The 24,835-nt window shown below is 39.2% G+C and overlaps 2 protein-coding genes across 2 annotated transcripts in view; both read left to right on the top strand.

Annotated features, from left to right (window-relative positions):
* Positions 1 to 8,636: 8,636 nt before the first annotated feature.
* The window catches only part of Smp_149640 (hypothetical protein), a gene marked incomplete at both ends in the record, with an annotated part of 35,130 nt that continues 18,931 nt past the window's right edge, over positions 8,637 to 24,835 (top strand). The window contains 3 exons of the mRNA XM_018795146.1: positions 8,637 to 9,011; positions 10,577 to 10,879; positions 11,725 to 11,771. Coding sequence (XP_018649488.1) covers positions 8,637 to 9,011; positions 10,577 to 10,879; positions 11,725 to 11,771 — 725 coding nt within the window. The remainder of the gene's footprint in view (positions 9,012 to 10,576; positions 10,880 to 11,724; positions 11,772 to 24,835) is intronic.
* On the top strand, positions 24,286 to 24,537 carry Smp_187820 (hypothetical protein; the record flags this gene model as incomplete). The annotated part of the gene is made up of 1 exon (XM_018795147.1): positions 24,286 to 24,537. One exon carries the CDS (start codon positions 24,286 to 24,288, stop codon positions 24,535 to 24,537), a length of 252 nt encoding a protein of 83 aa, XP_018649489.1.

Below are 24,835 nucleotides of genomic sequence, written 5' to 3'. Positions count from 1 at the left end.
GATAGGAGTTCTTGAGTAAACACAGAGTTGAGACGTCTAATCTCTTGGTTTATTTGACCATTTAACTTACGAACTTCAGTAGTATTTTTCTCCTTGTACATCCTTTCTTTTACCCTCCGTAGTCGTTTTAGTTGTGGAGATGTAAGTCGATCAAAACTTAAAAAGAAGGTTTCGGTAGGACAGCAAATATCAAAACAGAACTTAAGATAACAGGTGATAACATCAGTTGTGTTTTCTATTGAGTCATCTGTAAATAATTCTCAGTTGGTCGTACGAAACATGTTTTTTAGATTTTGTAAATTTTCTTCTGAGTAATTCCTGTATATTACTTTTTTGGTATGGTGTATGTGTGTGCTCTTTTCATGTTTACCATATACTTTAAGTAGAACCCGAATTATACAGTGATCCGAGCTAGACAATGGAGCACGTTTGCGAGTCACATAGGTACCCACATCAATAATGAAAACCAAGTCTAGATGAGCATTCAAACGAGTAGGAAAATCTACTACATTTAGGTGACCTAGTGATGTAAGGAAGCTACAGTCACATGAATTGAAATCACCACATACAATTGAAAGTGAATCACTGAAGGCAGTAACGGCGAATTCAGTAAATTTATCAGCGAAGACAGATAGCGCAGATGATGTGCAGTCTGGAGTCATGTAGATATTGGTAACATAAATATATTTGTATTTATTCAGGTGTTTTGGACGACACCTTGAAGTTAGACAGTCAACAAAGTCATTTGAAAACTTGAAACAAGCAAAAGTAGATCGACACCAGTTAACGTTTACAAACGTAGCTATCCGCCACCAGAGGTCTTTTTGTTGTTTGATCGATCCTGACGATAGATATTAAAATCACGTAATGATACTAAGCAATCATCCTGTAAGTCAGTTAACCAAGATTCTTAAATGATGATGACACCACAATTACGATACCTGTTTTGACTTAGCAGAAATTGGAGATAGTCCACCTTGTTAATTAGAGATCGACAGTTAGAATTAAGCAGCTCTGGAATCGACATTTGATTGATGTTCATTCTTTTTAATGCATATTGCCAACCACCATGATGTCTCTTATTGTACTTGTTTGTGATTTTTGCAGCGAAAGGACGTAAGCTTTTAATAAACGCGCCTGTATTGGTTATGCGATTAATAGACATAATGATAAGTTAAAACAAAATTAAAAAACCCAAATAACTTGTTGAAATATTTAGATGGCAGAAACAGGTAGCCCAGGTATTCAAGCAGGCCGCCTACTTTATGTTTGTTCGATAAGTGAACCGAAAAATATCTAAAAGAACACAAGGAACCAAGACTGTCACTCTGGACTCATTTCAATGATACCAGTGAAAAACTCTGTCAGTGTTGGGGTAGAGGCGATAACATTGTTTTTAGTTTGCAGGAGATTCACTCGACTGCATAAACAGATGATCCGCGCGAATGATAGTGTCGTCAGACCAACAATTGAACTGGACAGGTTTTAAATCTTCGAGTAGTTGAACAGCCGATTGATATACCGCAGACATCTGTTAGATAACAGCTACTGGGAAACAATACTTCATAAAATACTGTACGACGTCAAAGTTGAATAACTACAGTAGTTCGGATGTGTTATAACGTCAAGTCGAAATAACTTCATTCTTACGTCTACTGAAAGTTGCAATGAACGTTTGTTTGGGTATTGTTAGTGTTATGTCCCGAAGAGAATTATGAATGGTGACTTTTGAGGACTATTTATGGACCAACATGATACGCATATTTCCTATTGTATAATTGTTAAGTAACTAAACTATTCATATTTGTGTCCCTCCTATAATAAGCTTTATTTTGACCCATAGACTATTACTATACGATTTACCGTTCTCGAGTTATCTTCAGTCTATTAATTACTGTTCCCCCTATTCACGGCCACATTTGGCTGAATCTTGTACAAATGTTATTTTCTATTTTATGGTATGATATGGTCAGTATGTTTGAAATAAATGATTCATACCGCAGAGGCTGTTATTGGTGTTCTGGACTTAACTGGCTGGGCTAGGCAGAAAGCAGGACCGACAAGTACTCTAGACTGCTCGTACGGGTTTCGTGTGTCATTAGTCCAATCGATATTTTACTGCTCTCCAATTGGCGGTCTTATCACGTGATACATTAACAGGGCATCCGGGCTGTTCAGAAGATATAACAGTTAGTATAACAGTTGGATGTGTGAATAAAAACGTATACGAAGACTATGGTGGGGTTCGCAGAGAATTTCATAGGTTGTTCAGATATTTACCAAACTCGCATTGCATGTGAATAAACTGAAAAACGGAATTAACATGACTTTCGTGTAATAAGGAAGTCGAGCCATGATTCACCGTGTGAGATAACAGCAAATACAGAGCGTCTGGTAAACATTAATTAACATGGTAACCACCAATGTAATCAACGTTTATAAGGTCTAGATAACGTGGTCATTTCATAAAAGGCTAATGCAATTAGCTTATGTACTACGTACGACAAATTGTCTAGTTCGGACATGGACTAAGATTGAAATTGCGCGCTTTTCGAACGGGAAGTTTAGTCCTAACGTGATTTACATTTCTCAAACTTTTGCTGTGTTCTTACGCAACAAAAGTACCATTTCCAATCTAAAGAATCTATTCTGAGCTATACGTTCGGTAGATTACTTCTTTTTTTGTGTTTCACTCAAATTAATAGTTAACTGTGGTTTTGCCTCAGCTCACTATCGGTTTTTTTATAGTTTTCACGTAAAGGCTAGCTTTAGCTTATCGTTAACTGTTTTTATACATTTTTGCCAGTTTTTGTTTACTGTGTGTTTTTTAACGGTCCTAAATTTACTGCTTGTATTTTTAAGACAGTCTAAATCACTAGCCATGAAAATTCATGCAAGAGACCTGGTTGCCGTTTTGCCGTTACATCTGGCATGCAATGTGACAACTGTAAAGGTTGGTTCCATGAAGCATGTACAGATCTAACAGCAGCAGCCTATAGCAGACTCAGCAAGTCTGATCGTAGGTGTGTATGTGTTACCTGCAACACCGATACGGTAGTTATGTTGGGTACTATCATTACTTTACTGACAGGTCTGAGAGATAAGTTGTCTAAGAATTCGGTAAATGATAGCATCATGACGGGTAACAAAGCTGGAACGCATAGGGCGAATAAGAAAAAGGATACTGACAGGTCGGTTATCGACGGTGCTGTTAACAGCCCGAGTGATGATGTGCTGAAACTCAGCACCATCTTAACATCGACTGTCATCGACTCCCTCAGTAAACTTGGGTCTCCCAGGGAACGGTCCTTGAATGAGACAGTGGTTCCCAAAAATCCTGTAGGTGGATGGACTCATGTTAACAGGAGTAATAAAGCCCAAGCGTCCCCGCCGAAACTGAACGTCCCAAGGATCGTGCGGAAATCAATTGATGCTTTGGCCGCACAGTCTACCCCCAAGACTGTCCGCCCGGTCATCACTGAGCCCAGGAATCGAAAACGCGCCTCGACATCCAAACAACAAGATACCAAACCTAGACGCCCTGGGAAACCTGGGAAATCAATTGCGGTTCGTGACGACTCTGTCATAATCATGAACCTTATTGACAACCCCGACCTTCCTCTCAGTTTGCAGGACAAAAACGATAGGATGCTCTGGGGAGAATTAAACAAGAGGCTTGAACTCCCTAGAATAGAGCCTTTGACCGTCACACGGCTCACTCGGGGGAAGGACTCTAACCACCTAAACCACCCGAGGCTGCTTCGTGTTACACTTAGGAATGCCTCCGACGTAGAGGACGTCCTGCTAGCCAGTCACTTACTGAAGTCCGATGGGAACGTAAGAATACTGCCCGACATACCGTATTCTGAACGAAATCTCATCCGGAACATCCCTAAGGAATCTCGCGAGGCGTTTTTCCGTGGACGAAATATCATTGTGCAAGGTGTGCCGGAAAATATAGACCCAACTCAAGCAAACTCTGATATTCGGGAATGGAAATTCATCAAGCATTCCTTAAAACTCAAGAACATATTGACCCAACAGGTAATGCGACTGGCCAAGAGAGACGGAGACTCTAGGCCCCGGCTGTTGAAGATAACCTTCCCCTCCTCCCACATGGCGGCTGCAACTCTGGAAGCATTTCGTGCCAATAGACGTCGGTTGCCAACTGGCATCCATATGCATCCGGATAGGCCCCACGACAGCAGGATCAAGCACAAGGGAAAGCTGGAGCTGACAATTCCACTCGTGGACTGTCTTGATCATAAAAAAAACGTGTAAAGGACAGGGACTACCAACTCGGTAAACATCGTATAGGTAGGCTACCTGTCCACTCACACACGGCTCATATAGACAAACAAGAAGAAGCTCACGCGTTCCAAATTGAAAGCATAAACTGCCTATACACGAACACCGCGAGCTTGCCAAACAAAATGGATGAGCTACGTGAACTTAGCAACGCTAATGATGCCCATCTGATAGGAATATCCGAAACTTGGATAACGTCTCAGTTTACGGACCAGGAGTTAGCAATAACTGGGATGTCTTTATTTCGCAACGACAGAAAAACAGGAATGGGGGGTGGGGTAGCACTATACATACGGTCATGCCTGGATGCGCACCAACTTCACAACCAAGAGTTTCACAATCTTGATGAGTCAGTGTGGTGCTCAGTAAGATTATCAACCACCTCGAGGTGCCTAGTTGGGGTTGTTTACAGGAAGCCCACTGCCGACGTCGAATATGACAAACGTCTGCTGGAAGGATTAACTCGCTCTACGCGTCTCGGATTCTCTCATATCCTGATTCTAGGGGACTTCAATCTCCCTAGAATCAACTTCTTGGAACATACATACATTGGTGGTGCCAACTCTACTAAAGCTCTGTTCTTCAACCTTATCGGCGACCTGGGATTATTTGAAAATGTGAAGTCGGCAACCCGTTGGAGAAACAGTCAGACGCCGTGACGCTTAGACTGGGTATTCACAAATGAAGAATTCCTAGTTGACGACCTCACAATCCTGGCTCCCCTGGGGAAAAGTCATCACGCCGTCTTATCATTCAGCTTTGTCAGCAAAACGGAGCTAAGATATCCTACTAGCAACAAGCGCTGGAACTTCAAACGGTTGAATGTGTTAGCTTTACAGGACTATCTTCAACAGGTGGATTGGAATGTTCGCCCTGAAATTGAAGTGGATGCTCATTGGGATTTTTTACTGCACACGATCTTATGTGCTACTGAGCATTCAGTTCCTAAAATGGTCCCAAAAAGCTACAAGCAACCTCCATTCATCAAGAACCGCACTCGTCGTTTGCTAAGCCGCAAAAGGCACTGTTGGGCTGAATATAAACGAACTGATAACAACAGCACGTACAGGCAATACAAACATATAAGGAACATATGCACAAAGGCATTAAGAGAAGACAGGCTTCAGTTCCAGACCAAGCTTATCGATAGATTCGTCTCTAATCCGAAAAGCTTGTTCAGTTATGCAGCTTCTCTTCGACAAGGCAAAACTGGAGTTTCCCAACTGCTTGGTCCTAATGGCCCGACCAATAACGACAGTGATGCCGCTAACCTTTTGGCTGAACAATACTCCCGGACATTCCAGCTGACCCACATCAACCATACTGACGAAAGCTTCACCTGCACCTGTACAGGACTTTCCGAAGTGGACCTGAGTGCTGACCTGGTGCTCCGTAAACTGCAGAACCTAAGAAAAGACACTTCTCCTGGTCCGGATGTGGTTCATTCCGCTGTATTGAGGGAAGCAGCTTCAATCCTGGCGACACCACTTAGCGTGATGTTTGCACACTCGCTAAGCAGAGGCAAACTACCGGAAATTTGGAAGCTGGCCCACATCACACCAATTTTCAAAGGAGGTCGACGCAGTGAACCCTCAAGCTACCGACCAGTGGCCCTTCTCTCCATACCTTCAAAAATTATGGAATCCCTAGTATTCGACGGCATACTAGAACACTTATCATCCTCAAAGTTCTTCTCGACTCAACAGCATGGTTTCAGAAAAGGTCATTCTTGCATGACCAACCTGCTGACTGCGGTGGATAGATGGACAACCATCCTTGATCGCAAGGGGAAGGTTGACGTCATCTACCTGGACTTCTCAAAAGCTTTTGATAGGGTCAACCATGCATGTCTTATCAAGAAGCTTGGACGATTGGGTATAAAACCCCCTTTGATTGATTGGCTCTCTTCATATTTAGAAAACCGACACTTTAAGGTCAGGGTTAACTTCACTCTCTCTCAGGCTATGGAATGTCCTAGTGGGGTCCCCCAGGGTTCAGTGCTAGGACCTCTTCTCTTCTTGATCTATATTAACGATCTTCCTCAACAAGTTTCATCTGACTTATTGCTTTTTGCTGATGATGTGAAACTTTGGAGAGAGATACGTAATCATAATGATATACTAGTTCTTCAGGAGGATCTGACTCGACTTCAAAGTTGGGCAGACGACAACGGACTTACCTTCAACACTTCAAAGTGCAAGGTAGTCCATCTGAGACATGTTGCAGACTATAGTTATAACTTAGGTAACTCACCTCTAGAAGTGTCCCAAGTTGAAAAAGATTTAGGAGTGTTGGTACCCTACGACCTGAAATCGTATGCGAACTGTGACAAAAACGCCTCTCAAGCAAACCTTGCACTGGTAACATTGAAGCGCATTTTTGGCCAGTTTGACGGTAGAACCTTCCATATAATCTTCAACAGTTTTATTCGTCCCCACTTAGAGTACGGAAACATAGTATTTCCTCCCTCCCTCCAAAAGGATAAGGTCACTCTGGAACGTATCCAACGTCGAGCCACGAAATCAGTTCGGGGTCTCAAATTCAAACCTTATGAAGAGCGCCTCAAATCACTTAACCTTTACCCGTTAGAGTACAGGCGTCTTAGAGGTGATCTTCTTATGACTTATAGTATCCTTAATACTTCTGGTCATCCCCTTAAACATCTTCTTAAGCTTAGTCATAACACTAACCTCAGAGGTAACACCCAGAAATTGGAGACCCTACATAGCAGAACAGACTGCAGACACAACTTCTACTCCGTTAGAGTTGTCAAGTGCTGGAATTCGCTGCCGACTGAGCTAGTCCAAGCGACCTCCCAGGAGTCCTTTAAGAGAAAACTTGACTTATTCTTAAGGACTAAGGATAACATATTATTATGATTTACCAAATTCTTTTTTTTTCTCTATTATCGTTCATATACCTAGGTTCTTACCTGGAGGTATTGGTGATCCACTGCTACCAGACACGGAAGCCCGTTAAGCGAAAGCTTCTTCTATTCCGTCCTCAACCATTTGAACCATTTGAACCATTCTTCAATCAAAGGTGAGGCGCAATAGTTGGTTCGAAGGTCATTTTGTTACAGTAAGTATATCTTGTTAGACATGCAAGTAAACTTATGCCTTGTACACTCCACGGCTTATCTACTTTATGCAGGGCACAAATTTATAACAACTAATTCTTAAGTGCTTGAATCTAGATGCGAAATGTAATTCAAGAAAATGATATTTTATTGAAGCCGATTGCATGAGACTAATTAGTCTCACGCAATATATAATACATGGACGACTTGAAAAAGATAGTTAGCTGACCTCGGAGATGTCCACTTATTCATATGAGGGTTAAAATCAGGTGTAAGGAACTAAGATTACGATTTAAATTTGGATGTTAAAGTTAGACGCCAGGATTAAGATTTTCATTACAAATTGACATATGCTATAGAGCGAAAATGCTATTTAACCTTATAGACGAGTAAATTTTGCACCCAGATCCTCCACCTGCTCTCTTTAGTCTGATTAATTTTAGCTATAAACTATAGTCACCCAGAAACTAGTTGGAAATCTTAATATAAGACCAGATGCTTTGACTATGTTTCCTAATAGATTCCTAATTATGCTCAAAATTCTATCTCAACGTTTGACTCTCGTGTTCCGAATTTTACGTGTTGAAGATAAAAAACTGCTTAGCAGTATTTGCATAATAAGTAGTCTATTTTTTAGTAGCGTTTCTTCTCATTAATTGGTGGAAGTAATATAATTGGGGCACACTGCTGGGAAGTTACATATAATGTTAAGATAGCTATAAGCTGCTCTGCTTTCTAAGTGGTATCTTGGCTAAGAACAATCTATGGCGAGTATCCCTTGTACTTAAGGCTAGTTTCCATAAATCATTAATAAGTTTAAGAAGTTTGTCTTCAGTTTTACCTTGGAATTTACCTAAAATATTCGAAGTATGTTATAATGTTTGGGATCTTTTCATTAGAAATCAGTTTTTTTAGTCAGGTTTCTTTTACGGTTACGCTTATTGTGGTTTTTTATCGGGTCACTGGGAAGATCGCGTCCTCTACTTATTTGCTATTCATAGTCAGGTTATCAACAAATTTTTCGAATTTTGCAGTAAATAAAATCCCAGTTTGTTTTTGAAAATGAACTCTTTTGTATAATCATGTATTCTACTAGTCTGCAATACATTTAACTCTGAATTATCTTCTTACTGCACTTAGTATTTTCAGATGTAATATGTTTTAAAGCTCTCTCCAATCTGCAAATCACTAATTTGGGTGCGTCTGGCTCTCGGTTGCTGTTCTTTTAAATAGTTTTTTCTCAGTGATAATGAAGAACAATCGTTCTCCTGAATGCCTTGATTGTTCCGATGAGGTTTGGCAACCACGTAACCAAACTACCTCAGAATGTTCTGAACTTCCTGTAACTACTCGATATACAGAAGTCGTAAATAGGACTTCAAGTTTACCCCTTCCTTCAAATGGTTTGTTGATTGGTGAAGATTCTTCCCTGCCTGTTGTTGAAGATAATGTATCTATAAATCAAGATAGAACTACTGATAATTTACAGAGGGCCAAAAATGTACGACAGAGTTTACGATCATTCCTACTCAAAGCCACTAGTTTGAAAGATTCTCGTTCGAATCTAAACATTGAGTGTTCTGTTATAGGTCTTGATGGAAAATGTTTCAGGTTTAATTTGTGTGTAAGTTTAACTTTTCCTGTTGGTTTTTGATAAATAACCATTTAAAGTATTACAGGGCTTTTTGCTGACTAATGTATAATAATAAATAGCTGGTTTTCCAATTGTCTTTTTCTAGTACTAAGCTGAATTATAGAGGTGTTAGATTTCCAATTAAGGTATGTAACTCATTTGCCAATTACAGGTGTCCGATTTCTCGCTAGTGATATTATTCGGCTACCTAAAAGAGGGTCGCTGTTACGAGGTTTGAGAATGGGATTCAACAGTTTTATTTATTTACTTGTTTGAACACAAATATTGGTTCAAGGGGGCACCAGATATATATGCGCCACACAAAAAATTGTCATCTCATTTAATTGTGTGAGGGCTATGATACTACCCGGGTGCCTAGACCGAAGCAGGTGGTTTTCTTAGGGGGCCACACCCGGAGTCTTCGACCTAAAGGTCTGATCCACAAGGCAGTGGAGCATCGTAAGGAGATGCAGTCTCATGGTAGCCGGTGACCGACGATTGGTCCATACGCCATTTGTTCCGTCAGGATACTGGAGCCCATGTGCACCATTGGTTTTGAATCAGGGTTTTCCAACTCCCCTAGGTGGACTTTCCGTGTGCACCAACCCGGTTAAAGCGCCGGACATTCGCTTTTCGTCCTCTCGGCTTCGTAAACAACAGTAATGCCATGAGAAGGCAATGAGTAGGACTTTTCTGGCAGAGGCTGTATAGTTAAAAAAACGAGAACTTTTACCTCAATTTATGAATGTTTTTTGTAAGTGAATAGTAGTAGCAAGCTAATTTGAATCTCGTAGGGAATCGAAGATGGTGTTAGCAAAACCTACTTAGTGACCATTACCCAACTCCTAAATTTACATGACAAAGAATATATGTTCAAAGTAATTAGTGGATTTCGTGCTTAGTTCATAATTTAAAACTAATAGGTGGGAAGAGTAGGGAGGAATCATAGGACCTCATAGTTTTGAGTGTTTGTGTGAATGTGGAGTAGTGACATATTCTTTTTCTGTTATAAATTGTCTACAGCCCAATTACTTGTTGTGTACACATAATAAAACTATAGAACTATATCGCATATCCAATTGCCAGTTTTACTTGTAATGGATAGTGGTTCGTATGAGTGACTTCCATTGAATACGTTGGCAGTATATTTCCTAGTTTCATTCTGTTGTCTTGATCTACAAGTGATAAAGTTAGTCCATTGATTAACAAACAGAGTGATTACTCTAGTACACTTGTAATCCCTATGACTTTAGAATACAGTTTTATTTATAATCAAAAGTGTTTGTCCTCAAATTTACGTAGATCTCACTTACAGTGCATTTAGCTCATTAGAGAAGAATGCTCTGTCTAGGACTCTCAGATCGATATTCGGTTTTCAGCATTGTATTTAACTCCATAACTCTTAGCCGATAAGAATAGACAAGTGTGTATGGATATTCTATGTAGGGTGTAATTGCACATGGTTAAGGGGAATGTACTATTTTGTGATTTATCTCGGTGTTTTCTATCATTATCGTTGTTTGTTACAAACCTCTTCTATTTATCTCTGTAAACAGAAATTCGCTTTAGGGCGTGAGCTTTTCGATTTGGTTTGTCAGTGTCTAGAGTTAGAAGAGTCACAATACTTTGGTTTGGCGTACTATTTAAACCGTTCAGCTACAAGAAACTCTACGGTGGGGACGCATCGAGATGAAGAAGATAGTTCTGACGTATCGTTTCGTCCGTCTTCCTCTTCGATCGATAAATCTCACTTGACTAAATTTTGTGGTTTTCCCATGACCAACTCGTTCAATCCTTGTAAAATGTACTCGAATGATACAACATATCCTGGCTTTAATCCCTTTTTCATTGACGTTCCTGTAAGTCGATTTCCACTCATTTCTGAATTTTTGAGTTATCTACTACTAAATCTTTTAGATATATACCTTACATAGTGATGACATGACTGCTTGAACTTATTTTAATGTAAATGTCCTTATTTTGTAGTAACAGATTTTTGACTATTAACCAAAGAGGCTCTCAATTTTCATGACAATCTGTCTCGTGAAGTCTTCAAATAAAGTGATCAGGGACTTCTAATCGGATTATCCGGGGTATGGTCATAGGAATTATTGATAGTACACTGAGTTTGCTCATTTGTTTTTTCAAGGACTAGCTAAATTCTTCCTGTGTTAGTCAAAGAGAAGTTAGCCTAACTGACTTTATTTTTACAAAATGATATTGTCCGTAGTTATATAACATCAAACGTACATGTATATTTTCAACAACCGTAAGACCTTATTGATTCCGGCTGATTATTTTAAGGACAATATGCCCTCATGGTTTCACACTTGAGTTTATGGTTTTGTGTTTGAGAGTATTATCTCTCCGTTTATTGAATCACAACTAACCTTACGTTGACTGTATATTCTTATCACTTGTGAATATGTGTTTTGGCATACATTATGGTGCCATGGTTCAATGTTTTTGGCATATAATATGCACTCTCAACTCATCTTCTCAAGATCAATATTTCCATTACAGTTTACCTGAACATACGATGTTGTTGATCTTCACAGGATAAATAGTTTAGTTCACAGTTTTACTACATAAATCTATGTATGATTAATCTTTTGGATTGTCTCACACTTAAACATTGATTATATTTGTAAAATTGACCAAACTTTATTCGTCTATACTCACAAAAATTTTATGTTTCATTCAGTTTTGGTTAGATGTGGAAAAAAGAATAACGGATCAATGTCATGGTGAGTAAGTTTATCATTATTTGTTCTTTGACATTTAGTATCGTTTTGTAATCATTATTGTTCATTCCTTCATTCAGAGGAGCGGGCACTTTTCAGTACATCTCCTTTAAATGGTTATACTATAGTCTGTATCATAGAGAAGGGTTTCAGATTTTCGGTAGTTAAAGTGATGAATAAAATTGTGGTCGATCGTTGACACACAGTGGCTCATAGTTTGGTATACTGATGAAATCTCGAAATATCATGCTGTTGATTCAAGGATCTGAATGGATTGATATCAAAATACAAAACAGCTTACCATGTGTTATAAACAATAAAATGCTGATTATAACTTTAGGGGTTTCTGTTATAACAGTCCTTTCACTTTTCACACGTATGTGGGACGTTAATTTACCTTAGACGAATATCTACACTAGATTCCTACCCAGTGTCTATTTTACAGGACTTCAACAGAACTCAGATCAAGAACACGAGATTAGCCTGACTATAACGTCAATATATTTCCACACCAAAATCCGACACAAAGAACAGTCAATCAATAAGTGTCCATCAACAAAGAACAGTCCATACATAATAAGGATAGGGGAATATATATAACACACATAACACCTGTCATCCTATCTAATGTCTTACTCATCATGACAACCAATCATTGTCATTCTCGCCCACACATCACCTCCCTCGCGAAGTTTGATCGTATGATTTCACTTTGGGCTTTATTTGAAAAAACTTCGTTTGTTTCCGTTCCCTGAATGACCTTCGTCTAACTTCTGATTCTAGATCATTTTTTCTCATTTCAACTTGTAGTTGTGGTGGTGGAATATTAGACGTATCACACAGTACTTCCATTGGTAATGGTTTGAGTTTAGATGACTCATAAACATTTTTTCTGCCTCGCAGTTGATTTATATGTCTAATAATTAGTGTATTTTCGACCATCACTTCATACAATACTGTACCACGTTGTTTTTTTATACACCCAGATATCCATTTTGGCTTGCCAGGCCGGAAATCCCGTGCATACACTAAGTCACCTGCTTTGAATTCTCGAATTTTCGGGCAAATCCCTTTCTTATTTTTTTGTAGTCCACTCATTCTGTCTTTCGGGTTCAAAACATCAAAAAATGTTCTAATCGGTCGGCCAAACATTATTTCGGCTGGTGATTTCCCGTCTTGATAGTTTGGACTCGGTGTAACTCTATAAGAAATGAGAAATTGTTGCAGAGCCTCTTCTACGTTGCCTTCTCCTCCCATCTTTAAGAGAGCTCGTTTAAGAATATCAACAAATTTCTCTGCCTGCCCGTTCGACTTAGGGTGATACGGTGGAGTTCTAACGTGTTCGATTCCATTTTGTTTACAGAACTCCGCAATCTCTAACGACGTGAACTGCGTTCCGTTATCTGAAACCAAAAAATTAGGTGTACCAAACCTACCAAATAGTTGTCTCAGATGTTGCAGTGTTTCAGACGTAGATGGTCTTCGTACAGCGTAAATTTCAGGCCATTTTGAGTACGAATCAACCAACACCAAAAAATATTGTCCACTTATTGGTCCAGCATAATCAACGTGTAGTCTGACCCAAGGCTTTGTCGTTTCAGGCCATGGCTGGGATTCTACTTTCGGTAGATCTTTTGCAACTTCGGTACATCGCCGACATCTCAATACGTGTTCTTCCACAGCCTTATCCATGAATGGCCAATAGACATAACTACGCATAACTGCTTTCATTCTGTTCATTCCCGGATGACCAATGTGAAACTGTCTAAGCACAAGAAACTGAAGAGATTTAGGGATAACAACACAATCGCCATACATTAAACAATTATCAAAAATCGATATAGACTCACGTCTCAGGAAAAATTGGTGAAACTCTCGATCAGCTTTATCCTCTTTCCAACCCTTTAAAACATCTTTTATTCTTTTAAGTAGAGGGTCACTAGTCGTGGCTTCTTTAACTGCTTCCGCCGTTACTGGTAGGATACTGATAGCATCATAGAACACTTTTTATTTCCGGTTCAAGTGATACAGAAGCAACCACGCAATCTTCCTCTAACTTATGGTTATGTGGTATTTCTTTTGAAGCCTGCATCTTATTTCCTTTACGGAACTTATGCTCATAGTCAGCAACTTTCGGCCTACTTTTACAACATACTTGAGCGTGACCATATTTACCACATTGAAAGCATACTCGTTTTTTAAAGTAGCAAACATTTGCAGAATGACACTTACCACATCGCCAACATGACGTTTTGTGTTTCACTTGATTTGGGATTTTCTGGGAGTTCGAATCTTTATTTCTGTTAAAAGATTTACGTAAAGCTTTAACTCCAACGTGTTCACTGTTCCTTTCTACGAGATTCGTGTCATGCTTCAGATTAACCATTCTTTGACACTCTTCGGATACTGATTGTAGACTGATATTAGGATCATGTTCGATTCTCGCTAGAATTCGTGTTCTAATATCTGCATCTACTGGAGATTGTAATCCACATACAAAAATAAGGCATTTAAATTGATCTGAGGACATTTCTTGTAAACGGAACCGCTCACATTCCCGGTTCACGATGCTTGCATACGTTACGTAATCGTCCTGTACTTTCTTTACAAGTTGAAGACACTGGTATCTAGTGTGAAAAATTGATGACCGTTGTCCAAATAAACGAGTCAGGCATTCAACTGTTTCTTTGAACGTTATGTCGGTTGGCTTTTTTGGGAGGATAAAATTACAGAATTTTTCATGTTCGGACACTCCGAGCTTTCTTAATAATAATCTCAATTTTGAACTTTCGTCCCACTCTTTACATTCATTATTAAACAAATCCTCATGGCGTCTAAACCACGCCTCAAAAGTAATTCCATTTTCTGGATCAAATCTAAATTCAGTTATTGAATTTGCGATAGAATCCGGAGTCATAGTGGAATTAGACACATTCGTTCTTGAGGATATTGACATATTCTTGACTAATAATTCGATAAGAGTATTTTGCTGCTGCAATAAGTCAGTCAGTCAGCTACAACGTAGGACCAGGCACATATATGCATCGGTCCAAGTTGCCATACCTCGTTAGCACAACAAGATGAACACCGGATTCATAGAAGTAATTAATTTAGTGGTGGTAGTATATAAAGAAAGGTTGTATATAAGGATATAGTACAGGAAGGAAGAGAGATATGAAGCAATTTTAATCTCATAGTTTAAGGGAAGATAAAGAGTGTATACACCTACGCCATTGTGATCGGTTATGAGCCATGTCACCTAGAGTCTCCAACCATTGGTTACGATAGTCACGCGGACCCCAACCAGGTAGTCTGCATCTGCCAACATGGCTCAGGCTAGAAGTTAGTGACTTCAAACACTGATGCCATGTTTTGGTTTGGCCGCCCCTAACTCTCTTCCAACCGTCCCCAATACTAGTCATCATAGCGCGTCGTGGTAATCGGTGTTCAGGCATACGTAACACATGGCCCAACCATCTCAGTCGATGAAGATTCATCACCTCATCAACTGATTTACCATCGTTCCTTAATACCCTGCGTCTAACCTCACTATTACTTACCCGGTGATCCCAGCAGATGCGAGCAATATTTCTAAGACATCTGTGGTCAAATACTAGTAACCTACGAGTATCTTCTACTCTTAATGGCCATGTTCCACAGCCGTAAAGTAGAACAGAGCGAACTGCTGCGCAGTATACTCGTCCCTTAATTGATAGACGGATATCTCGTCTTCGCCATAGGTGACGTAAGTTGGCAAAAGCCAAACGAGCTTTTTGAATCCGTGCTGAGATTTCGTCAGACACCAACCCATTAGGGCTGATCAGACTTCCAAGATAAGTGAAGTTGTCCACGCGTTCAACTACTTCACTCCTATCCTTAGTTCAGGTGTTGACGCAGGCCAGTCCTGGAGTAACAATTTACATTTGGATGGGGAGAAACGCATCCCAAACATCCTGGCATTATTGCTCAGTTCCAACAGAAGACTCTGCATTTTGCCAGCGTCTTCACCAAACAGGACTATGTCATCTGCGTATTCTAAGTCGCTTAGTGGTCCCCCTGGTAGATCAATTCCTGTAAATTCAGTCGAAGAGAGTGTTATTTCCAGCAACAGGTCTATAATGAAGTTAAATAAAAAAGGGGATAGTGGACAGCCTTGACGTACACCACTTGAGGTTGTAAAATCATATGACAGTTCGCCATAAGCTCTCACTCGACTGATAGTGTTCGAGTAAAGAGCCTTCACAAGGTTTATGTACTTCTGAGGTACACCTTTCAATGACAGACACTGCCACAGAACCTCTCGGTCTACAGAGTCAAATGCTGCTTTCAAGTCAAGAAAAACTATCATTGTCGGACGCCGATAAACGTGTCTGTGCTCTAAAACTTGACGAATGGTGAATATGTGGTCGATACAGCCACGACCAGGTCTGAAGCCAGCCTGATTTTCTCGTGTTTGCAGTTCACGAGTCTTAGTTAGGCGCCCGATAATTATTGAGGCTAGTATTTTAGATACTATGTTAGTCAGACTAATCCCTGTATGGTTATCACAGGATGATTTTGGCCCCTTCTTATATATTGGGACAATCAGAGATTGTGACCAGTCAGATGGGATTACGTCCGTCTCCCAGATTTTAGCCAGAATATTAGTCAACCTAATCGCTAAAATTGGACCACCATATTTAAAGACCTCTGGAGCCAATCCATCTGGACCAGCTGCTCTTCCTCGTTTCAGATTACCTATAGCCTTTTGAACTTCAAGTAGGGTCGGGGGGCCTACTTCAATGTTCCATTCAGGTTTTCTAGGAATAGTGGGTAGTTGTGCAGTAGCTGAAGGCCAGCTAAACTGTTCCTTAAAGTGTTCCGCCCATCGTTCTAAACGTTTGGGTTGAGAGCAGATAAGGGTTCCGTCTTTTTCGGAGATTGTCTCACTTACACTTGACTTCTTAATTCCAGTTTCTTTTATTAGTCTGAATAGTTGCCTGGTGTTGCCTACAGCCGCTGCCTTTTCCATCTCTTTTGCTTTCGTTGCCCACCACTGCTCACGATCGTTCCTTAGACTTTTAGTTAACCTAGATCTAATTTGTTTACGCTCTTCGTCATGTTCAGAGCCTGATGGGATGAGTTTACGCGAATCCATCAGTGAAATAGATTTAAAAGAAATCCATTGGTTTTTTGGAGCCCTATGGTTTAAATGACTAATAGATGTTATTGCTGTTTCCACAGCTGTTCGTATGTCTTTCCAAGCAGTATCTGGGTCAGTCTTGTTTACAGAACTGCCTAGATGTGAACTCAGTTGTTTCTGGAATTCGCATTTGGCTTTTTCGTCCTCCAGTTCAATCCTAATGGGTCTTCTTAGTGTACTTTTCCTGCGTCCATTGAGGCGCAGACAAATGCGCGCTCGTATTAAAGCGTGATCAGAGTCTAAACAAGTATTCCAATACGAGCGACAATCTTCTATTGAGCCTCTCCAACGATGACTGATGACAATATGGTCTATTTGAGTCCATCGTTGGTTTGGTGCAGGTGGTCGCCATGTTAGACGATGTCTCTCCTTATGTTTAAAATTAGTGCTTGCCAAAAATAAACGATTGTCTGAGCATAGTTGCAACAGACGATCACCATTATCGGTTCGTTGAGCCGGAATACTAAAACACCCACCTAAATGTCTTTCTGTTTGATTTAAGCTGCCTACCTGGGCATTAAAGTCACCCGCTACGACTACTATGTCTGAGCGCTTAGCTTTCTGAAGAAGCTCAGAGAGCTTTCTGTAAAAGTCATCTTTCACCTCATCATGGCTGCAGTCAGTGGGAGCGTAGGCAGAAACGACGAAAAGGCAACGACGTGTGTCCCTATCCTTCCGAGTTCTTACGGAGCCATTTAGCCGGACAGCACACAGGCGACTGTTAACGGGGATCCATTCTAGTAGTGCCTGTTCTGCCCTTGTACTTAGTGCTATGCCTACACCTGCAAGTCCGCGAGAACTAGCCAACGGGTCGCCAGATACACGGAGGGTGTATTTCGTTGGCTATCCATTTCGGCGAGGTGAGGTCAAGTGAATGACCACACTGGGATCCTGTATGCGTGTTTCGGAGACACAGCATACATCAATGGTACGAGATTCTAGGGTTTTAGCTAAGGAGGCCTGTTGATCGATTTGGCATAGGGTACGTACGTTGAAGGCTCCAATGTGTAGTTTGGAGCGAGGTTTTAGTAGACCTGGGACAGCTTTTCGCGCACTAGAATCGTTGGCCATGGTGACACTTGAGGAGGAAACCGAGAGAGGAAGTTTAGTGTTAAAAGTCAAGGTAGAAGGAATAGTAGGAATTGAAGGAGATTGATTATGAATACAGTGGTCTTGAGTGTTGTTAGAGGTATGAGGGCAGTTATCACTTCCCGGTTGCCCACACCGTGGAAGGATTCTCCTAGAGGTACCTGAAAAGGAAATTGGGTTAGAAGTGGTCTTAATGACCTGAGAGCGTGACCGCAGTGCCCAAGGGACAACTGCTTGAGGTCGGTCACACACGACCTTTTTGTGGGTAGTTTTTGTGTTAGCTCCGTTCTTCAAAAAAAAACCTTACCGCCGGAGACGGATATCCGTGGGATAAGGCGAGGTGTGCATTTTTAGGGTCGACCTTTTCTAACCCCACCCCTCCTTGTGGGAAGGCAGCATCGCTGTCATGCTGGTTGTCTGAAGGAAACACCTTACTGCTGTCACACCTCTGTACAGTCAGCAGTTCGACTTCGCCTTCGGACCTTGGGTTTGCTGCTTTTAGTCTCACCGCTCTTCAACCGACCTGTCTGGCATGGTAGGACCTCGAAGAACGATTGTTCCAGCCAGCATAGCTCGATTGCTTCATCACGATAGGCAAGCCCGACCACCACGTCAAGGTAGCAGCAACGGTCGGGTGCTGCAATAAGGTTTTCAGATCATCCATTTTGTTGTTACAAAATCCACTTTAATTGAATATGTAAGCGTAGATCCGTCTTAATCACCGTCGCCAATTGTTATAAACAATAAAGGATGCTCGTTATAACGCTTGGGGGTTTCTAGTTATAACAGTCCTTTCACTTTTCACACGTATGTGGGACGTTAATTTACCTTAGACGAATATCTACACTAGATTCCTACCCAGTGTCTATTTTACAGGACTTCAACAGAACTCAGATCAAGAACACGAGATTAGCCTGACTATAACGTCAATATATTTCCACACCAAAATCCGACACAAAGAACAGTCAATCAATAAGTGTCCATCAACAAAGAACAGTCCATACATAATAAGGATAGGGGAATATATATAACACACATAACACTTGTCATCCTATCTAATGTCTTACTCATCATGACAACCAATCATTGTCATTCTCGCCCACACATCACATGAAATAAGTTTTTTTGTAGTTAAATGATGCACACGCAGAATATAGTCATATAGACAAACATGATAATATATGAGGGGGCTTTTATGTGGGTTTTCCCGCCGATGTGATCAACACTTGATCATAATTATATTTGTTGATCTTTGGTTGGCACTTGACGTCCTTGATCTAGGGATCTTATGGCAGTGCTTGTCATTTGAAGTCCATTTATCCCCTTAACGGAAAATTTCGCTTCACGACTGGAGTATATAATCACCTAGATTGGACATAAGAAGTGAAGTGATTGAGTAAATCGCCTACTTTACTTATCCTTGGAGTCTCATCAACTCTGATAAGTTGGTATCGTACTAAATTACAGTGTAGTGTGGGAGAACAAAAGTGTGGACAATCGAATGTATTTGAACACAAAATTACAGAACATCTTAGTAAAATCTGAGAACCGTGTTGTAAATACTTAATTTGCAAAATGTCAATCGATTGTCTCAAACTTCACTGTTCTTTTTGCAAATATCAGTCAATCGTCTCAGACTTCAATGTCCTTTTGTTTCCACACCAATCATTCTTTATTCTCGTTCTCTTTTTTTTTCGATCTTCTTAACCTTCTGCCTCCAGGCATTTCACTTTCGATTGATGATACATACTACTTATATCTGTCAACATCAGTTGCACACACCACAACGGCACGGGTTCTAAAAGCTTTGTATGCCTGTTTCATTTGATTAGTTGGTGCATTACTGTCTTTCTGTCTTTAAACATATCACCTGTACTTGTTTTTAACGAGTGACCTTAGTATTTACAGAGTCGAACTTTCTTATTTCAGGAGAATAGGACAAAAGGATATGACAAGTGCAAACTAAAACTTTTAAAAAAGGCAAAGTAATGAGAAGAGAATGTAAGGAAAGGACTTGGGTGATAATTTTAACCAACACCCTTTGGTAGCAAGATAATGAATGAAATTAAACTACCAGTTTTATTAGTGAGAGAAGCCACGCAGTCTTCTGTTATCGGGTTTTGTTATTTTATAGACCAAAACTAGCATGGTACCATCTACCTTTTCAACTCTAATAAACAATTATTGTCGTTACGAACTATGTCAATCTAGTTATTTGGTGGTTAAATGTGCTTCGGTTCGCATTTCTCTGGTGAAATTAACCGATCTTACTTAAGTCAATTTATACATGGTTATCTAGTTGTATTAGTGTTTACGCCTATTGGATTGGGTTTATTCACTACTAGGGATTTGTCATATTTCTCTCCCTTCACTTTTATAATTTACTTCACCTTACAGTAGGAAAAAGAAGCACAACAAATGAATTGAAAGTGAACATTTATCTTGATCTTTGTTCACGTTTTATTTGTTATAGTCCCGGTGTTTTACTTTAATAATACTTATCTATATTGAATTGATAGCTGACCTTTCCCTTTTTTAACGTTATATACTTTTACCGTGTGAATCCAAATTGACCTAACTTTGTTTGCTTACGGTTCTAAATTGCTTTCATGCTCTAATTATTTCACTGTTTATATATATATATATATATATATAAAGTTAGATGTATTAATAGTTTTAGTGGAACTTTCCTCTTAGTTGAACTATTTCTTTGAAGTCTGTGTTACCAATGGCATACTAATCTTATTATCTACTGTAAATTCACAATGAGTAGAGGTGTGCGTTTTTAAATAAACGTGTTTATCATTTTTATTTTTTATTAGTTGAGTATTTTACTAGTTGAATTCATGAGTCGATTTAAGCTACACCACCACTGAGGACCTGGAAGCACTGAACGGCTGTTTTGTCCTGGTATAGGACTCCTCAGCAGTGCTCATCCACGAGCTACCTCATGTGGGACTCGAACTCAGAACTTTAGGTCTCTCATGTGAACGCTTACCCTCTAGAACATTGAGCCGGCATCCAACGGTGTTAATGTCCAACTTCAACCAATCCATGGTCTTGAACAACCATTCATCCATTGTCTGAGGTATATACCTGTCTCTACCCTACACGGATTGGACTCCACTAGTCACGGCTTCTCACAGGTACTCCAGGACTGATTAAAACGATCGTCTGATTGATTGGTTTTCCCATTTTTATTAGACTGAAAAATTTGTCAAGAGCTTCTAGTTCAGTTTATTTTATCAATATGAAATGTTAATTTTTGATATTATCCGTCCTGATTGATTAGCTACATTTTTTGGAGTTTAGTTCATCTGGTGGATGTCTTGTGACTAGATGTTTTCTAGTCGTTTGATAGATAACTGGTTGATTGTTTATATCTGTTTGCCTTTGATACCTCACGGGTTTCACCAGCTCATGGTTTAATCGTAGTTTTTGGGTTTAAGTTATTTTCCTAGTATTTATTTCTATACAAGTATACATATTAAGGCAAACAGCGCATAATTGAATTCATTCTATACTGTTTCATTTGTAACTCGAGTTCAGTACTTATTGCATCACTTAATGTAAATTTTAAAACGGTTACTCGATGGAAATTTTCTATGCAATATCATGCTTCACAGTTATGACATACTTTTAAATGTTTGGAGATATCGATTGGTAATACGTCCCTAGTAGTGTCCCGAACTTTTAGAGTATCAGAAAAACACTGAGCAGTAATCCATGTAGCCATTAAAGTGGTAAGAATATTATGTAACCATATGAAATAAAAATTGTCTATAGATAAAAAATTTTTGAGTTTAATAATCACTAGGCAAATTTGTGCGTGAAAAGAGAAACAAGTAGGTAATAAAAAAAACCAACAACCAGAGAAGCAAGTTAAAAGAATGAACGTAAAATTCACGGTAAAGTAGAAGATTAGACATCTCACCCTTAACCACATAGTTCTGATGTGAATTAATGAAACGCTAAAGTTTCTGTTGTACACAGGTGTATAATCCATACTTTTTTAAGTCGTTTTGTTTGCTCTTCTGTATAGTGGAATTATGTAGCTGAAATTGTTGAGAATTTTAAGAATTGAAATGGTAATTTAGTTAAATTCTCTTTCTGATAATGAAGTAGAACAATACATCTAAAAAAAGATACTTCAGGCTGCCAATATAAAGGACTTCATAAAATCTATCAAACTGGTAAGCACGTGTTGATGTGTTCAAAGGTGGGAGCTTTTCCCTAGCGTATTCGTGTATTTAATGCTTAGCTTACAACGAATTTTTGCATACTAAACTTTTACATGTATAACTTATTGTATTGAACATTGTGCTTTACTTCAGGTTCTAAAATGATATTTTACTTTCAAGTAAAATTTTATCCACAACACCCTGATCTTGTTTTTGACTGTCCAAAGTCCAGATATCAATTTTGCCTTCAGTTAAGGCATCATTTAAGTATTGGACGGTGAGTTCTGTTTTTTATACGTATATTATGGTGAATTTCAGCGTTTCTATCATGACTTTTTTAAATTCTGGCCAGTTTTGTTCGTAGTTTATATCAAAAACAGAGTTGTATTAAAAATACTAGACGATTTAATTATTCATCCATTAACACATATGCATCAGCCCAACCTATTACATTTCATATGAGAACAGTTAGAGGAAACTTCTTAGAAGAGAAGCTGAAATAATGATATATGTAGTCTTAACAACTTTACATAAATATTATAGTTTACAGATAATGTATTACATCGAACTTTCTTTCTTCGAACTTGTATGTCATTCAAAAACAAACAGTTACCAATCATGATCAAGGCCAACAGGACATCCTGCCCGCTCTACAGGTGGGTCAAAATAGTAAAAAGTCTATGTGGGCGGTGCCCATACCGAGATCGCATCATATTTTAACACGTAAAGCTTTAGGTGATTGTTTGATTGTCTTATTCTTTTATTTATGACCTTTTACAATTTTCTAGATTCGATAATTGTGAGTGTTAATGAGCAATTGTAGTTTTAGATTGGAATATACAACAGGAACGATAGTCATTCAAAGTCTCTTACTTACTGACACCTGTCACTCCTCATAGAGCATAGGCCGCCAACCAGGATTCTTCGTCGAACTCTCTCCTGGACAATTCTTTCTAGTTGTTTTCATGTGCTATTCATTCTTTTGTTGTCTGCTTTCGATTCCCGACGCAATGTCTTCCTTGGTCTTTCTTTTTTTGTTTTGCCTTGGGAACTCCGGGTTAGGGCTTGCCTCATGATGCAGTTTGACGACTTTCGCAATATATGTCCTATCCACTTCCAACGTCTTTTCCTAATTTCCTGTTTATCTGGAAGTTGGTTTGTTTTCTGTAAGGGTAGGTTGTTGCTGATGGTGTCTGTTCGACGGATTTAGAGTATCTTGCGTAGACAGGTAATTATATGGATACCTGTATATTTTGATGATTGTTGTAGTAGTTCTTCGATTTTCAGCTCTGTGCAATAGAACTATCTTGATGTTGGTATTGAAAATTGAGACCTACGTGTTGGATTACAGACAGTTGTTTTAAGCTGGAAATGTTGTTGACTAGTAGGAATGCTGCCCTTGTTCTGCCAATCCGTGCCTTCATATGTGCATCAGATCTCACTTGTTTATCGATCATACTGATGTCCAGGTCCGTAAACGTTTGCACCTCTTCCAGAGCTTCTCCATCAAGTATGATTATTCCTTATCCCACCCGGAACATAGTGAAACGGTTATTTAGTGTTAGTTCTATTATGTTTGGCACAAACTTAAAGTCAATGGTCTAGTTTTATTTTCAGTGATAAATTTTTACTTTGTGAATTTTATAGTGATTCATTACTTAGCAATTATCATGTCATGTTCGCTTCTGTTTATTTACAGACTCTTATGCTCATTCGAAACTCATGTAATATTGGGAGCATTAATAGCTCAAATGGATCTAGGAAATGCTGTGAAACACCGACGATCTCGTAGTGGTCATTCAAGTTGTCGATCTAATCCATATGTTGAATCAACATCACATGATTTTTCACGTCGACAGTCAACTTCTCCAGCTCGAAGTTTTTCTTCCGAACGTAGATGTAGTTTAGCTCAACCTGAACATAGTGATGATAGTATTATATGGGATGCACGTGTTGATAATAAGTCCAAAATAGATAAACCTTGTTCATCTTCTGTTGGGAATAAAACCAGCACATGCAATCATATTGGTTGTAGTTGTTCTACACAACAAATAGATAATATCAGTATAATGTATTTACAATGTTTGCCACACTTAGCTAGAGGATCCGTTACTTCATCATCTATTCAACACAGTACAAACGATATATCGAACGGTAGTAGACCAAGTCTATTGTCATCTACGTTAAACAATATTGAAGATGTACTGTTATCACCAGTAAAACAAACTTTTAGCCCTGGATGGCCTTATCCAAAGTCTGATTGTCGTTATTGTCCTGTGCTCCTATCACGCATTGCTCGATTACATCGAAATCTTAGGTAAGTGAACTTTACTTACATATATGTAGTTGTGTTTCATTTTATTAATACTATTTTAATTAAGACCGGGGTGATTTGTTGACAGAGTTGTGTTCTTATCACATAGAAGCTTTATCACTAAGAGTATTGTTAACCGGGAAAGTGAATGAACAGTTGTACTAATAGTCTTTTCTAGCTTTTTTTTACATTGATCAGTTTTTACAGTGTTTTATCATTTTTGACCTAACTAGATAAAGATGAACATTGTGACACTTCTTAACCTTAGTTCCTTGGCATTATGGCATATCCTAATCTGTCGTACT

Source organism: Schistosoma mansoni, chromosome 1 (assembly GCF_000237925.1).
Source record: "Schistosoma mansoni strain Puerto Rico chromosome 1, complete genome".
In the NCBI taxonomy this organism is placed as follows: Eukaryota; Metazoa; Platyhelminthes; class Trematoda; order Strigeidida; family Schistosomatidae; genus Schistosoma; species Schistosoma mansoni.
The sequence above is the reverse complement of the archived record's forward strand: the minus strand, read 5'-3'. Positions and strand labels throughout refer to the sequence as shown.